The 15,000-nt window shown below is 47.1% G+C and overlaps 1 protein-coding gene across 12 annotated transcripts in view; it reads left to right on the top strand.

Annotated features, from left to right (window-relative positions):
* Positions 1-15,000, top strand: part of kmt2ca (lysine (K)-specific methyltransferase 2Ca) — a 112,097-nt gene that overhangs the window by 80,099 nt on the left and 16,998 nt on the right. For 9 of the 12 annotated variants that reach the window (XM_035530697.1, XM_035530693.1, XM_035530696.1 and 6 more), the window contains 17 exons: positions 956-1,093; positions 1,438-1,467; positions 1,660-1,794; positions 2,177-2,324; positions 2,493-2,719; positions 2,793-2,866; positions 3,136-3,330; positions 4,017-4,163; positions 4,536-6,428; positions 6,527-6,858; positions 6,960-8,761; positions 10,110-10,221; positions 10,557-10,623; positions 10,703-10,766; positions 10,872-11,104; positions 11,794-13,470; positions 13,739-13,945. In XM_035530697.1, the coding sequence (XP_035386590.1) occupies positions 956-1,093; positions 1,438-1,467; positions 1,660-1,794; positions 2,177-2,324; positions 2,493-2,719; positions 2,793-2,866; positions 3,136-3,330; positions 4,017-4,163; positions 4,536-6,428; positions 6,527-6,858; positions 6,960-8,761; positions 10,110-10,221; positions 10,557-10,623; positions 10,703-10,766; positions 10,872-11,104; positions 11,794-13,470; positions 13,739-13,945 (7,481 nt within the window). The remainder of the gene's footprint in view (positions 1-955; positions 1,094-1,437; positions 1,468-1,659; positions 1,795-2,176; positions 2,325-2,492; positions 2,720-2,792; positions 2,867-3,135; positions 3,331-4,016; positions 4,164-4,535; positions 6,429-6,526; positions 6,859-6,959; positions 8,762-10,109; positions 10,222-10,556; positions 10,624-10,702; positions 10,767-10,871; positions 11,105-11,793; positions 13,471-13,738; positions 13,946-15,000) is intronic. The other 3 variants (XM_035530700.1, XM_035530699.1, XM_035530698.1) reach the window with 1 other exon arrangement.

Raw genomic sequence — 15,000 nt, 5'->3', positions numbered from 1 at the left:
GACAGGTGTTTTGTTTGTGGGGCCTCACCTTGAAATGTCCACGTGTTTCAGGGAGAGCCCGTTCAGTAGTAAAGACTTCTGCTGTCAGTCTGTCCGTTTGTTTCTCTTTGCGATAACGGGGCCGGAGGTGAGGATGGACGAGGTCAAACTAGCTCGTATGGCGTTGGTTTTAGTTAGCAAGGGTGCATGTGGAGTAATGGCACTGTCGAATGAACTGAACAGGCTTGTGAGATGTGTGATTGAGGGTGATGCACATATTTCTGCTAAACCAAGGGGAGTTAATGTGGAGCTGGTTATTTGGCTTTTTCTTTTTGCTTTATAAAACTGGTGCATCTCAAAATATATTTTTACTGCTTCACTGTTTGTGAAGTTTCTAGTTCCCAGTATGTGATATAATGGTCTCACCAAGGTTTCCTAAGCCTCGTCTCTCCTTTTGATGTTGGTGACAGGATTTATTATGATTAATCATTGCACTTGCCTGCTGTGTTTTTTCCATTGATGAAGGCCTCATTTATTTTAATATGGCAGGATACAAAGTGATGAAAGAATGGCTATTTTGGGGGTGGGCTGAGTGGTTTTCACACTTGGTTGGAGAGGCTACACAAATTAGTTTCTTGTTATTCTTGGGGAAATTGAGTTAAGGGGAAGGGAGAGGTGGACAACATAAATGTGTAGAAGGATTATTTTACCGTGACATGGAGGCTCAGTCCTCACGCTCCTCTTCTTCTCTGCTGGGTGTTTTTTCCTTTTCTTCTGACTGAGCACTCAGGCCCAGTAAAAAATAAATTGGTTGTCAACACTGATTTTAAGCTCGTAGTTTGACAGCTCTGGGAATTTGTTTTCCTCTTCCCACGCCCCACCCCCGCCCCCACGGGATTTGATTTTTGAGTATTCCCCAGATGCCTTTGTCTAAGTGTGAAACTAATGAGTACTAAATACCCCCTCTTGCCTCCAGCGGGTTTGGACATCGGGGCTGTCCCTGTTGGCCCTGCCAGGCCTCTTCATCCCGCCCCTGCCCGGGGACCTCGGCAGCTGCAGGAGGAACCCCTGGACGTGATTCTCAGCCCTGAACTAGACAAGATGGTGACTGACGGTAAGCACCTTTTAAAATATCTCCACCAAATTAGCAAAATCTAAGTATTATTTTAAATATCCATGTGCAGTAGATCTCACTGGTGTCATTTTTAAACATAACCTGTAGTGTGCGGCTGGTTTATCACAGCCTAGTTCTCCATCTATGTTAAAGATATTTTCTGTAAACCACCGAGATATAATTTTAAGCTTAAAGCTTCTTATATATTAAAGGTGTTTAACTCTGATCAGAGGAAATGGGAGTACTCACAGAGACGGTCACTGCTTATTTAGAATTTTCTGAACTAGGCATTACCAAAACAGTGAATAAATAAAAAATATTTTTTGTGCATGTCTAATTTTTAGGATCCATCCTTAGCAAGCTCCAGATTCCAGGTTGGTACCTCTACTGTGTGTGTCTTGTTTTTTTAACACCTTCAGTAGCTGTTCTGATTTCAAAATTGAGAGGTATTCATACAGTATTTAATTTCCCTAGTTTTTATCTGGGAAAGCACGGCTGTGCCTGCGCGTGCATCATGTTATACTCGTACGTATTGGAGACCGTAAAGATGCTCTGTGTCCACACAGAACTGGAGGGCAAAGAAGTGGAAGACTTGTTCACAGCAGTGCTCAGCCCCAGCTCCAGCCAATCACCTGGGCTCACCCAGCCTCCCAGCTCCGCCCCCAGCATGCCAGTCATAGCCATGCCGCACCAAGGACCAGGTGTGTCTTTCAGCTGTCTCTTTGCTGCAGACTCACGATCAGATGTGGGTTAGCATACAGCTGTTGGATGTATTAGTTAGCAAACTGGGTGTTTTAGTTGAATGAAGTCTGGAGTTGAGTCCAATGCATCTTGGACTTTGTGCTACCCTTAATTTTAGCGCCACCCTTAATGTGCGCCACCCATATTTGGTGCCACCCTTAGTTTCTTGCCAGCCCAAATGTTCAGCTACACAAGACACCAGCCAAGTCAGCCATTTAAACAACTGCACTTGATACCCTATCACAGTGTCCTGTAACAAGTACTCACTATATCAAATGTACTGTATGTGTCCGGCAGTGCTCATTTAATGGTGTAAGTATATTTTCATGATTTCAATTGCAGGAGATGGTGGAATGTTTCCTCGCATGCCTGTGGTGAATGGTGTGATGGCTCCAAACCCTGTCTTTCCTCCAAATCCCATGATGCCTGGAAGTGCCGTTTCTGGCACTTTCTCTCCCATCCACCGGATGCCTTTTCCCGAAAGCATGAGGTGAGACCGAACTTGCGTCATCTCATCAAGCCGAGATGGCAAATTAACGCTGACACATCCTCGAGTTTGAGAAACACAGCAGTGAAGCGAACTCGGTCCAAAAAAAGAAAAATAGAAAGAGAGAAGAAAAATGGTTTGAGCGTGACAGCTTGAGATGCATCTCCACAGAGAGAAGAAGTTCAGCCAGATGGGCAGTGATATGGTGGGTCCCTGGAGTGCTCCTGTCCCCATGCCTGGTCCAGCTCCTTCTGCAGACGCAGAAACGGACACCATGTCTAATGCCCAGAGGAGCACCCTGAAGTGGGAGAAGGAGGAGACCCTTGGAGAGCTGGCCACTGTGGCACCTGTGCTTTACACCAACGTCAACTTTCCCAGTCTAAGAGAGGAGTTTCCAGGTAGGTACCCCCTAGAATGACTAATTCAGTGCAACTGATGTTTAGAGACTAATTGTGGCACTTTACTCCACAGATTGGTCGACTAGGGTGAAGCAGATTGCGAAATTGTGGAGAAAGGCTAGTTCTCAGGAAAGAGCCCCATATGTGGTAAGATTTTAGCATCATGTTTCGATTTGATTGTTACAGGAAGTGAAGTTGTTTTAAGTCACGTCAACGGAAAATAGTTTTACAGTGTTACTTTTAACAAAAATACTGCCACACAAGACCAACCTACAGTAAATCAGTGAACATTCAGTAAATGCTGATTGTTACTAAAGTCAGACAGTAAACTATTTAATACTCTAAACAGTAAACAAACATGATGACCAAAAAAAAGGTTTGTTCAGAGATTGAGGATTTGTTTGTCTGCTTTTTAGCAAAAGGCTCGGGATAACAGAGCAGCTCTTCGTATAAACAAAGTTCAGTTGTCTAATGACACTATGAAGAGACAACAACACCAGCAGGCACCTGACCCCTTTGACCCCGGCGTCTCCATGGAAACAGAACTGCTCTTCAAAGATCCGCCCAAACAAAAGGAGTCGCAGCATGAACAGGAGTGGAAGCTGAGACAGGTGATTGGCAGCCTGGGGTTCCTTTTTGTTTTCACCCTGTTTTTCTTTGCCTCTTGGGGGGGGGGGGGGGGGGGTTGTTTGTTTTTTGTTTTGCTTTTGTTTTACTTTTGTTTTAATACTTTTATATGGGAACTGTGGCAGTGCAACGCTGGGTTTTCAACCACTGATCATGTCTCTGGATTAAAAAAAAAAAAAAAAAAAAATACAATGTTTGAGCTTGATCACCCTAACACCTTTAATTGAATTCACCACATTTGGTTTTTTCCAGCTTGATTAACAAACTAATTCATGAAGCCATCATGTGCTGTTCATACTCATGATAAGAGGGGATAGCACATGCATTTACCAGCAAACTTCATGGTCAGGTCAATTGATCCAGGCCTTAGTTCAGTTCTTTCTGATCAGTGTCCGCACCAATTCGATTATGGTTTTAGAGTCGCAGGCCATGTGCATGGGCTAGATTATAAAGTACCTCAGTCCTAACCATTAAGACATATTTTAGTGTGGATATCAAAACTATTTTAAAAGTTTCATAATAAGGCTAACTCAGCAATGCATGATGAGTATTATATGTACAGTGATCATGGCCTATAGGAGAATGTTGTTATGCATGGTTGAGTGGTCATTTCTTTCTTTACATTTGGGATTGCCGTACAGTGTACTAATTCTTAATTTGCATTGAAAAGGGAGAATTAAGTCAGATGTGGGGACCCCTTAAGAAGCAGCAGGAAAAGGTCCCAAAAAGCAAAGCCATAAAATCAACAAATAAAGACGTCCTTTTTGGACATTCCAACCAGGCAACTATAGCTGCAGGATGTGGAAAAAATTCTCTGGTAAGATCCCAAGGCGAGGCACAGTTCTGGCATTCATCTGCCAAGAACCAGTAGACAAATTTACAAGGTGCAAGAAAGAAAGAATTCAATAGGTAAAGCTGTAGAAGGAAAACTGGTTAAATTTATATATTTTTCCCTTGGACAGAAACATACTGTAACGGCTTTTAAACATTTTGTCATCACCATATTAAGCACACATTCACATTTTCCCTGCATGGCTTAATGACCCATTTTTAAAAGCTCAAAACTTATTTAGAGAATGAGGGAAAGAGAGTGTTCTTAGCACCATGTCATCAGGAGATTAAAATTCAGTGCATTCTAATGGCTTCATCAACTGAAGTGTTTTCACTCGCTTTCTTGTTTCCATGGCAGCAAATGAGACAAAAGAGCAAGCAGCAGGCGAAGATCGAGGCCACTCAGAAGCTTGAGCAGGTTAAAAATGAGCAGCAGCAGCTTCAGCAGCAACAACAAAAACAAGCACCACCACCACCGAAACAGCACCAGCAACACCACCAGCAACAATACAGTGGACAGTCAGGTGGAGATGCCACCAACAGTGGGAGTGGAAGTCCTATGACGCCTCAGCCCACCAACGGAAGCAACACGTCCCCTCTACAGCAAACGGCGCTCAAGGACAACTTTGTAAAACCCCAGCTTCCTGGAACTCCAACCTCAAGTTCATCATCAGATGATGTTTTTCTGCGCCCACAACCGCCTCCTCAATCATCCGTGGCAAAGACTCCCACCCATGACGGCCAGTACCCACAAGGATCATCATCTCAATCTCAGTCTCCTCAGGTGTTTTCTCCTGGTTCATCTGGCTCCCGGCCATCTTCTCCTTGGGATCCGTATGCTAAGATGGTGGGTACTCCTCGTCCCCCACCATCTGGGTCAAGCACACCTCGTAGAGGGTCGCTGTCTGACATGCAAGAGAGGGGAAGACCTTCCCCGGCCCATGAGCCCTTTGGCTCTCCAACGTCTGCGAGTGCTGACATGTACACAAAGCCACCAGACACACCCAGGCCCTCAGATCCATTTGTGAAACCTCTTGGTCCCCCAAGGTCTGGACCTGTATCAGAACAGCAGCAACCAGGTAGATACATGTTGGCCAGTGCTCCAACAGGGGACAACTTTACCAGGCCAAACCATAGATCAGAACATTACCAGCGGATGCCGCACAATCGTATGGTCCTTTCCGACCCTTACACAAGGCCGCTGTTGACACCTATTCCAGGAAGCAGTGAATCTGGCTTCGTGCCAGTGTTTAAAACTCCAATGCCTCCCTCTCAGACTCAGCAAGACCCTTTCAGTACGGCACAGCAAGGCATGAGACGTGGACCACCTGATGGTTTCCCTCAGGGTCAGCAGAGTGACCCTTATGCACATCAACCCCACACGCCTCATCCGTCAATGGGAGATGCTTTCAACAGTGAAGGCAGGATGATGCGTCAGGCCTCAGGAGGCCACTTTGCTCAGCCCATGCCCATAAACCGACATCCTCAAAGGGACTTGTATGCACATGCGCCCTCTACACCTAGACCAGATTATTCCCAGCAGATTGCTGATTCTTATGCCCAACCTCCGGGTACTCCACGACCTCATGACCCCTATGCTCAGCCTCCTGGTACCCCAAGTCCACATTCTGATCCATACTCGATGCCACCATCTACTCCTCGACCTGCTCCTATGGAACAGTTTTCTCAGTCACAGCCGTCTGGTCGCAGACAATCTCCGTCTCACACTATAGATCCATATGCACAAATGGCAGGTACTCCAAGACCAGCACCAGGAGAAAGGTATCCCAAGTCCCCAGGCAGCCAGAGAAACGCAGACGCATACATGCAGGCTGCTGGAACACCTAGACCATCCAAATCAGATCCATATGACCAGCCACCTGGAACTCCAAGACCAGTTCACACAGACCCATATTCTCAACCTCCTGGGACCCCAAGGCCAAGCCCCATGGTTCATCCTTCAGATCAGTTTAGTCATCAGGCTCAAAACAGGATGCCAGATCCCTTTTCTCATCCAGCTGGTCCAGGCTGTCAGACCCCTAAACACCCTGGTATTTCAGACGAAGGTTTCTCTTTGCCACAGTCCAACCCTAATCAAACACCTATTCATGACCCCTTTGAGCAAGCTCCAGTGACCCCTTGTCCACAGTCGGGGGAAAGGTTGGCTCATGGTGTTGGCCCACAGGCTACAAGCAGCTCTTCGGATACCTTGCAACCAGCACTAGGGGACACAGAAGAAAAACTTAAACAGGTGTGTTCTTTCAAATAAATGATTGCATTTGGTTATTTGATTAAGCAACTAGTTTATTTGCTTCTTCCTCTGACATGCTTGTTTTCTGTTTCTGTTAGCGTCAGAGATTACGACAGCTGATCCTGAAACAGCAGCAACAAAAGAGTGCCATCAGACAAGAGAAGGGACTTCAGGAGGCTACTGGCACTCCTGCACCCGTTACTCCTATGCATTGGTCACAGGAAGACTCTGGGCCTCAGAATGACATGTTTGGCCGCCCACCGCCCCCATATCCTGGAACTATGAGACCTTCACCCATGCAGGGAAGTCAGAGGTTTCCTGGGACTTTCCTTGGGGATCAACGGGCACCGTTTCCCGATGAGGCTCAGTGTCCCCGACCTCAGTTTTCCAGAGAACTGAGCACTGTGGGCATAAGACCACAAGGGCCTAGGTGAGGCATTTCTGCTGTTAAATTCAGTATTTGTGGTGTTTTCAAATACTTTTCCAATATAATATTATAATATGGTTCCATTATAATGTGGTTTATTTCAGGTTTGGATTTCCTGCTGGAGCTACAGGTCAGGAGCCATTCCTTCGCCCCCCCCACCAGATGCAAGGTGGGCCAATGGTTGATAATGTCCCACCACAGTTGAGAAGATCTCTACCAGCGGATCTCCCTAGATCAATGGGAAGTAGCCCTCAGATGGGCCTTCCTCAACACTTTCCACCACGAGGCCTTACAGTACAGCAGCACAATATAATGGGGCAACCTTTTATTGAGCTTCGACACAGGGCTCCAGAGAACAGAGTCAGACTACCCTTTGGGCCACCCAATATCTTGGACCATCCTAACCATCCTCAGAGACCTTCTAGCAGCTTCATGACGGGGCAGAATATGGCCTTTGCTGGCAACCAAACACCACGATCCATGAATCCAATGATGGGTCAACCACAACAGGGATCAGCCGGTCAGATGCCTGTGTCGGCTAGTATGGAAAACCTGCACCAGCGAGCAAATATGCCAGTGAGCACTGTTCAGCGACATCCCTCTGTGACAACCACGCACACTCATCCGGTCCGTGGTGAAGCACTTAATTCTGCCCAGTCGACCCTTCTCCCTGTGACGGTCCCCGGTACAGAAGTCGTCCCTCTACCCTGTGGTGATGGGATGGAGGAGAAGCTGGACACGGATGACTCTGCTGTGAAGGACCTTGAGGATGTAGAGGTTAAAGATTTGGTTGATGATGATTTGGAGAACTTGAACCTCGATCCAGTTGATGGCAAGGATTTGGATCTGGAAACGAATGACCTCCACCTTGACGATTTCATTGAGTCTGGGAAATTTGACCTTATTGCTTACACCGATCCTGAGCTGAACCTTGAGGACAAGAAGGATATGTTCAACGAGGAATTAGATCTCAGTGACCCCATAGAGGATGACCATGGAGAAACCTCAGACCTTCAGAAGGGCTTGTCTGGGAAGAAAAGTGGCACCTGTGGAAGTACATCAACACAAACAATGAATAAATTGGATGGTCAGCCTTCTGGTCATATCAAACAAGAAGAGTGCCTGTCAAAGGAAAGCTCTAATAATCTGCTGACGGAGAGCACTATTAAAACAGAGGCCAAACCGGGTTCATTGGTCAGCCAGGACCCTTCTGTATGTGGGGGTCCCTTAAGTAATAACAGGCCACTGAGTAGTAAAGGCAGCCAGGGGAATGTGTCTAATCTGTTTGAGGGATTAGTCCAGCAGGCTGGGGTATCAAGTACAGCTGTTCCTTCTGGCTCTGCCCCAGTACTCTCAAGTCTTTTAACCAAGGACAAACTTGAGGACTCTGGGATTGATGCTCATCACCAAGGTGATCTTCCCCAGCCTGACCATGGCCCAGATCTTCAGTCAAACATGGGCATGGTGATCTTGCAGGGTCAAGGGCAAGATCACAGTATGAACCCTGCAGTGGCAATGGGACACAGAATAAATGCACCACTTGCTCACGCAGGATCATTGGGGAATCCCAACATGATGACTGCAAGCAACCAGCAAATTCCGGTCCAAGGATTCGGAGCTTCTCCGGGACATCAAGTGGATCCGAGCCTGCCAATGGTGGCTGGCCAGCAGGCAGTACCCCACACCCTCCACCCCCAAGTCCAGCAGGGGATGATCCCACCGGGAGCTCTTGGGCAACAGGGAGCAAAGGTACAGCAGAGCCAGTCGAACAGACCACTGCTGTTAGATGAGCAGCCCCTCCTGCTCCAAGACCTTTTGGATCAGGAAAGACAGGAGCAGCAACAGCAGAGGCAAATGCAGGCCATGATTCGTCAACGCTCCGGTGACCAGTTCTTCCCAAATATTGGTAAGAATGTTCACACTAACATTTTACATAACACATTCATTATTTATGATGAATTAGTGCACTGGTTTTGATTTTTTTCCCTCTCTTTCTCTTCCTCCCTCCACTAAAGGTCTTTATAGATTCAGGTCAGCATTGGTAGTGATGATTGATTTTCTTTTTTCTTTAGTAAAGGTATTTATTGATGCAGGTCATGGCAAAGCAATCGAAAAAGAAAATGTGATCATTATTGTGATCTCACCGTAGTCAGAACTTGCAAAGACCATGGTGTTAGTTTTCATTTGACCAGTTGTTGTTGTTTTTTTGTTTTTTTTTTCCTTCTTCATTTGACCTGAATCCATGAATCCAATCATGGCCATTGAGGTACCTTTCAATGGGGTGAGATATTAGGACAATAATGAGTGACCTCATTTGTTTACCAGTAAAACCAAGCTGATTTGTTTTCCTAACCCTTGTGGCACATGACATTTGTGCACCAAGCATGTGCCTGCTCTTTGCACTGCTCAGCGACGCCTTCCTGGAGACCAGAAGAGCTTCTTAGGGCACCAGTGCTATTTTTGATGATATTCCACAGGGAAATAAATATGATATGTTCACGTGCAAGTGATTCATAGTCACAGTGTGGCCCAAGCTGACCTAGCAGTTGTGGTTGCTGAAGACACTAAAAAGCAACACTTGTGTTGCAGCTGAAAATATAGTCTTTGGGGGGAATCATATGTGAGCAGTTTTTTTTCTAAGCTGTTGAATCTGTACAAATTGTTGGGTTGATCACTCTCTTCAGGCTGCTGTGTTTTAATGACCATCATTAATTTTCAGTTGTTGAAATGATCACCTTTTAAATTATGGTATTTAACCTTTGTATATTTAATGTGTTTAATTATCTTTTCCTGTCTTTTTGATTTAGGCATAGCTGTTTTATTTTAGTAGTGTTTTCCATGGTTTATTTAGTTTAGTTCATTTGGCCATACTGTAAATGCCATGTAATTTCACTCACTACCTTAAGTGGCTCACATGGACAGTATCTTGGAGACAGTATTTAAATTAATGAATTAATTAATTTTAACAGCAATATATATTGAAAGTAACACTAGTTACTTGATTGCTCCTAGCACCACTGTCAGACAGAGTGAGGGATACCTGTGTTGGGTGTATTCGTCCCTGACGATGGAAAACCTTCCGAGCTTTCCCATAGTGTTTTCTGTGTAGTGTCAGCTGAATAATTTATGACCTGTACAAGTGAAGTGCCATTTATTCGAAATGGACGAAACTGAATTCAAAAGATTATTAATTTCACAACTTCCAAGTAACTGCAGGGTTTTTTTTGGTTCCACTGTGATGTTCCCATTTGTAGACTTTGACGCCATCACGGACCCAATCATGAAAGCGAAGATGGTGGCTCTGAAGGGAATCAACAGGGTGATGGCACAGAACAGTATGGGAATGACACCCATAGTCATGAACAGGTAAAACTGGCCTAATGAACAGTCATGAACCATTTAACATTAAGGTTATACTCTGTCTATAGCACTTGTAGTGTATGGCCAATTACTACAAACTATAATAGTGACTCATTTCCCTGTGTAGGTTTCCCTGCACAGATGAGGTAGATGGTGATAGTGTCTCACCATTATTCATTGTGCTGATATTTGTTCCCAAAGAATTCCTGAAGTGATATTAAAGAGATTTCCCTTTTAAAGATTTATTTTCCTAGAAGGCCCCGTTTCTAAGAAAGATGGGGACAGGTAAGGCTCACGTTCGTTTCTTTTAAGTTTTCTCCACGCCTTTTGCTTTCGAATAGGATGCAGCAGGTTCCGGCGCCGCACGGGCCAGATGCTGTCGGATTCCCTCAACACGCGTTTGGACAGGTATGTGCACCTGTGTTTATTGTGTCACTTTACATACGTTAGCCTAGCTACCAGATCACTAACGAACCATTTCATTTAGGATGGAAAACTGATACCACAGCTGGCAAGGCCAGACCCCCCTAGTTTCGGACCTGGTTTTGTCAGTAAGTGTCGATTGCCAATTTGTTGGAAGCAGTGTTTATTTTTCAGTTTTGGAGGGCTTGTGTTTTAATATTTATGCATTCAATTTACTTTTCTGTCCCTTTCAGATGATGCACAGAGAAAACAATATGAGGAGTGGCTTCAGGAGACACAGCAGCTACTACAGATGCAGCAGAAGTTTCTAGAAGACCAGATCGGGGCTCACAGGAAATCGAAGAAGGCCCTCTCGGCAAAACAGCGCACAGCTAAAAAGGCTGGCCGCGAGTTTCCTGAGGAAGACGCAGAACAGCTGAAGCAAGTGACAGAACAACAGAGCGTGGTTCAGAAGCAGCTGGAGCAGGTATAGGAATGCATCTGAAAGCAGAGTCATGAGTGTGCAGCACAGCACAATGAGCGGTGATCCCATACGTAACAGTGGTAGCCTAGTGATGCACAAAGAGAAACGTTTAATTGAACTGTACACGTGTATATATGACTAAATAAAGACTTTCCATCTGGCTTACATCGTAAAAATGTGGTGTTTGACCACAGCAATGGAGGGTAAACAGTTAAGCCAATAAATACCCAACCTAGTCATTTTCAGTACATTTCCTGTCTCACGGTAATTATGGAGATCCATTTTCTATAGATGCAAGGGGGAATTGCCTACTAAACTTTAAGACATTTTGACTATGCGGGGGGCTCTCCTAATTATTTCACACTTCCCTGACCTTTCCACGCCAGAGCACAGTGACCTTAGAGGAGCCAGGGCCCAGAAGGGAGCGTAGTCTGATTTATTCTCTGACATTCTCTTCTCCTGCTCCGTTCTGTCAACATGTTCCCAAGGCCCGCGGTCTCGCACACAGCTGGTAAAGGGGAACGTGGAGTGTCTGTACTGAGCACGCGCTCCTCTCCTCAACCCTGTGGTCACCATCGCGCTTGCATCATTCCACCCACATAGCGCTCTCCCTCTTTTTTGTGCGCACTTAATCGCTCTCTTTCTCTTTTCCTCGCCCTCTTTTTTTTCTCCCTCCCTCCCTCCCTCTGTAGATCCGTAAACAGCAGAAGGAACACGCTGAACTGATCGAGGAGTACCGCGTCAAACAGCAGCAGCAACAGCAGCAGCAGCAGCAGCGTGGTCTCCAGCCGCCCATGATGAACCCACTGCAGGCCATGCCAGGAATGCAAGGCCAAGCCCCTGCCATGATGTCTGGGGGACCCCATATGGGACAGCCCATGATGTCACCTATGCAGCCCCACCCAGCTCCGCCCAACCCCAGCCGCATGCCCAACATGCCAGGCTGGCACCCGTCCGGGCCTGGGCCCATGGGTGGACCCAGATTGCCATCTCACATGCCCACTCAAATGCCACCATCCAACCCGGGCCAGCTTCCTCAGGCCCAGCCTCCACCTGCCATGGTGCCAGGAGTACCACCTGGCCAGCATGGCGGTGTACCTGGAGGCCACGGCGTCGGGGGCGGAGGTGGTGCCGCCCCTCATGTGAAGTTTGATGACAACAACCCGTTCAGCGAGGGTTTCCAGGAGCGCGAGCGGCGCGAGCGTCTGCGAGAGCAGCAAGAGAGGCAGCGGGTGCAGCTCATGCAGGAGGTGGAGAGGCAGAGGGCCTTGCAGCGGCTGGAGCTGGAGCAGCAGGGAACCGGTGTTGGCCCAGACTCCAGTCGCGACAACCTTTCCCACATGCCCTTCTACAGTGCTGAGCTCCCCCGAGACTTCATGCAGCCTGCCGGGCCTCAACAGCCGCAGCAGATGGTGTCCGTGTTCCCCCAGCAGGGGGCCTCGTCTCTAGACTTTGGGGGCCCCGGCCCAACCTTCGCGCAGGGTGGAGACCGGCGACCTATACCCGGGAGCGGAGCCTTCCCTGGCCAGGAGATGGGGCCAAATTTCCGGCCAAAGAATCCGATCATGCATGCGATCAACTTCGTTCCGGGTCAGCCTCGCCCGTCGGCGCTGCCCCAGGGCGGAAGTGAGGCCCCTCTGTTTGGCATGGAGTCGGCTACACCCTTGCCACCTAATTACCCCGGCTCAGGGCAGTCTCTTATACAGCTCTACTCTAACATTATCCCCGAAGAGAAGGGCAAGAAAAAAAGGACCCGGAAGAAGAAAGACGCCGACACAGAGTCTGTGAAAACCCCCTCCACGCCGCACTCGGATCTCACCGCTCCCTTGACCCCATGCGTGTCGGACACGTCATCCACCCCCACGCGCAGCGCCAACCAGCAGGGCGACCAGGACCACGACCCAAACAACCCCTCCTCCTCCACCGGGCTGGCTCCTTCCTCGGAACTGGAGTGGCAGCTGTCGGGAAGCGGGTGTCCGTTTGGTCGGCAGTCCGGTGCGGGCTCGGAGACAGAGCGTGGCGCCCTGGACAAAGCCCACGAGATCAAGCAGGAGACGCTGGAGGTGAACGAGTGCTGGGGGCACGAGGGAGAGCCAGGTGCTGTGCACGGCGCGGACGTCACGGGCAAGGTGAAGCTCGAGGAAGGTGGCGAGGGAACCTCCCCCCCAGGCGTGACGGGACTGAGTCCCGCGCACGCTGCCAAGGGCGACTCTGGGAATGAGCTGCTCAAACACCTGTTGAAGAACAAGAGCACGTCCCCGCCTTCGACCGCACCCCTTATACACCAGGTATCCAATGACAACCTGCGGTCAGAAGAGGGCATGCCAGACATTAAGGGCTCTGTAAAGCTGGTGTCTGCTGTTTGTTTGGTAAGACCTCAGTTATAAAGTGTATTAAAGACCTTAAATGTTAAATAAACGTCATATAATCCACATTAAAAGTTGATAATCTGTTAACCCATTTGCCAAAATGTTTGGCATCTTAGACCGAACAAATGCAATTTGTGATTAAAGTGTCACTCCTAAATTGATCTCACAAAGTCGTACTGAGCATACGGTCATGTCTTCACTTAGGAGGAGCCCACTGCCAGCCTCATACTCTGCGAGTGAGTGAAAGAGTTTTGCGTTTGCCTCACAGGGTGCCGTGAACAGCCAGCTGACGAGAAACGTGGGTCCTCCTGAACCGTCCCTTCCAGAACCAGGCAAGAAGAAACAGCGCAGCAAGAGAACGCCCAAGACTGGGGCTGACAAACCCGCCTCACGCTGGAAGAAGAGGAAGAGGGAGCGAGAGGAGATGGAGGCAGCCTACCCCACTACAGACACGCTGATGACGCAACTCGAACAGGTGAACACTCGGGCCGAATCTCGCACGCCGCTCTGAGTCTTATTAGGGCCTGGAAGAGATCCAAGTCGTGCAGCTTGCCGATGTTCGTGGAAAGCTGAAAACAACGCTTTATGAAATCTTGAAATGAAATGAGAGAAACTTCTTCAAGGCAGAGGTTTTCTACCTTAGAAACTTTTAGTAATGCATTAACAGGTATAAATGTCCTAAAGCTAAATGAGTCTTAATTTATACAGCATGTTGATTTTTCTGCAAAAGTGCCTCTTTAATTACTGTCATCTCCAGGAGTAATTACCTTCATTATGTCTTAATTACAGTACTGGCATGGATAGGTGTGGGTAGAATGCAAGAAATGGCACTGGTGAAAAGGCTAAACAGGGTTTTAGATGAAGTGTTCAGCGCACTCGCATTAAAAATGATTAATAGCTTTTACGTCATACCTGGTTATGGATGCAGGCATGCTACAGTGAGCTGGTAACTGAAACAAGCCGTGGTATTTGGTGCTCAGAGGTGTGATTCAAAACATTGAAGCAAAAAAGCTAAAGTTCTTCTCATGTACTTTTAGATTTTAAGGTAATATACAGTTGAATGCAAAGGTTTGCATCAGTCTTAGATTATCCGTGGTTAATCCAAGAATTTAACTCTTATACCTTTAATCTTCAAAACAAACATGTACTCATATAAAGGTGTTTTTCATCCGAAAACCTTGTGACTTCCATGTTAGAACAGTTCAGTCTAAGTCAAATTTGAATGAAATAAGTTATCATCTTCACAGCCCACACAAGTTTGCACTGAACCACAGGAAGCCATGACTCTCAGACACTAGGCAACACTCTTGGAGTATGCATATTAACCAATCAGATGCATTTTGGAACAGTCAGAGCAGAGCTGAAACGTTTTTTGTTCACTCCCATGTTTACAACACGGTGAGGGATCATGTGATGTGTTGGGGTGTTTGTATCAGGCCTGGAGCTCTACAGAAAGAGGAAGAAAGAATTTATATTAATCAGAATTAATTGGACACCATCAATTAAATTAATTAATTAACAGAATTAATT

The sequence above is a fragment of the Electrophorus electricus genome, chromosome 10 (assembly GCF_013358815.1).
Source record: "Electrophorus electricus isolate fEleEle1 chromosome 10, fEleEle1.pri, whole genome shotgun sequence".
Lineage (NCBI taxonomy): Eukaryota > Metazoa > Chordata > Actinopteri > Gymnotiformes > Gymnotidae > Electrophorus > Electrophorus electricus.
Note: the sequence above shows the minus strand (reverse complement) of the source record. Positions and strands in the feature narration are given on the sequence as shown.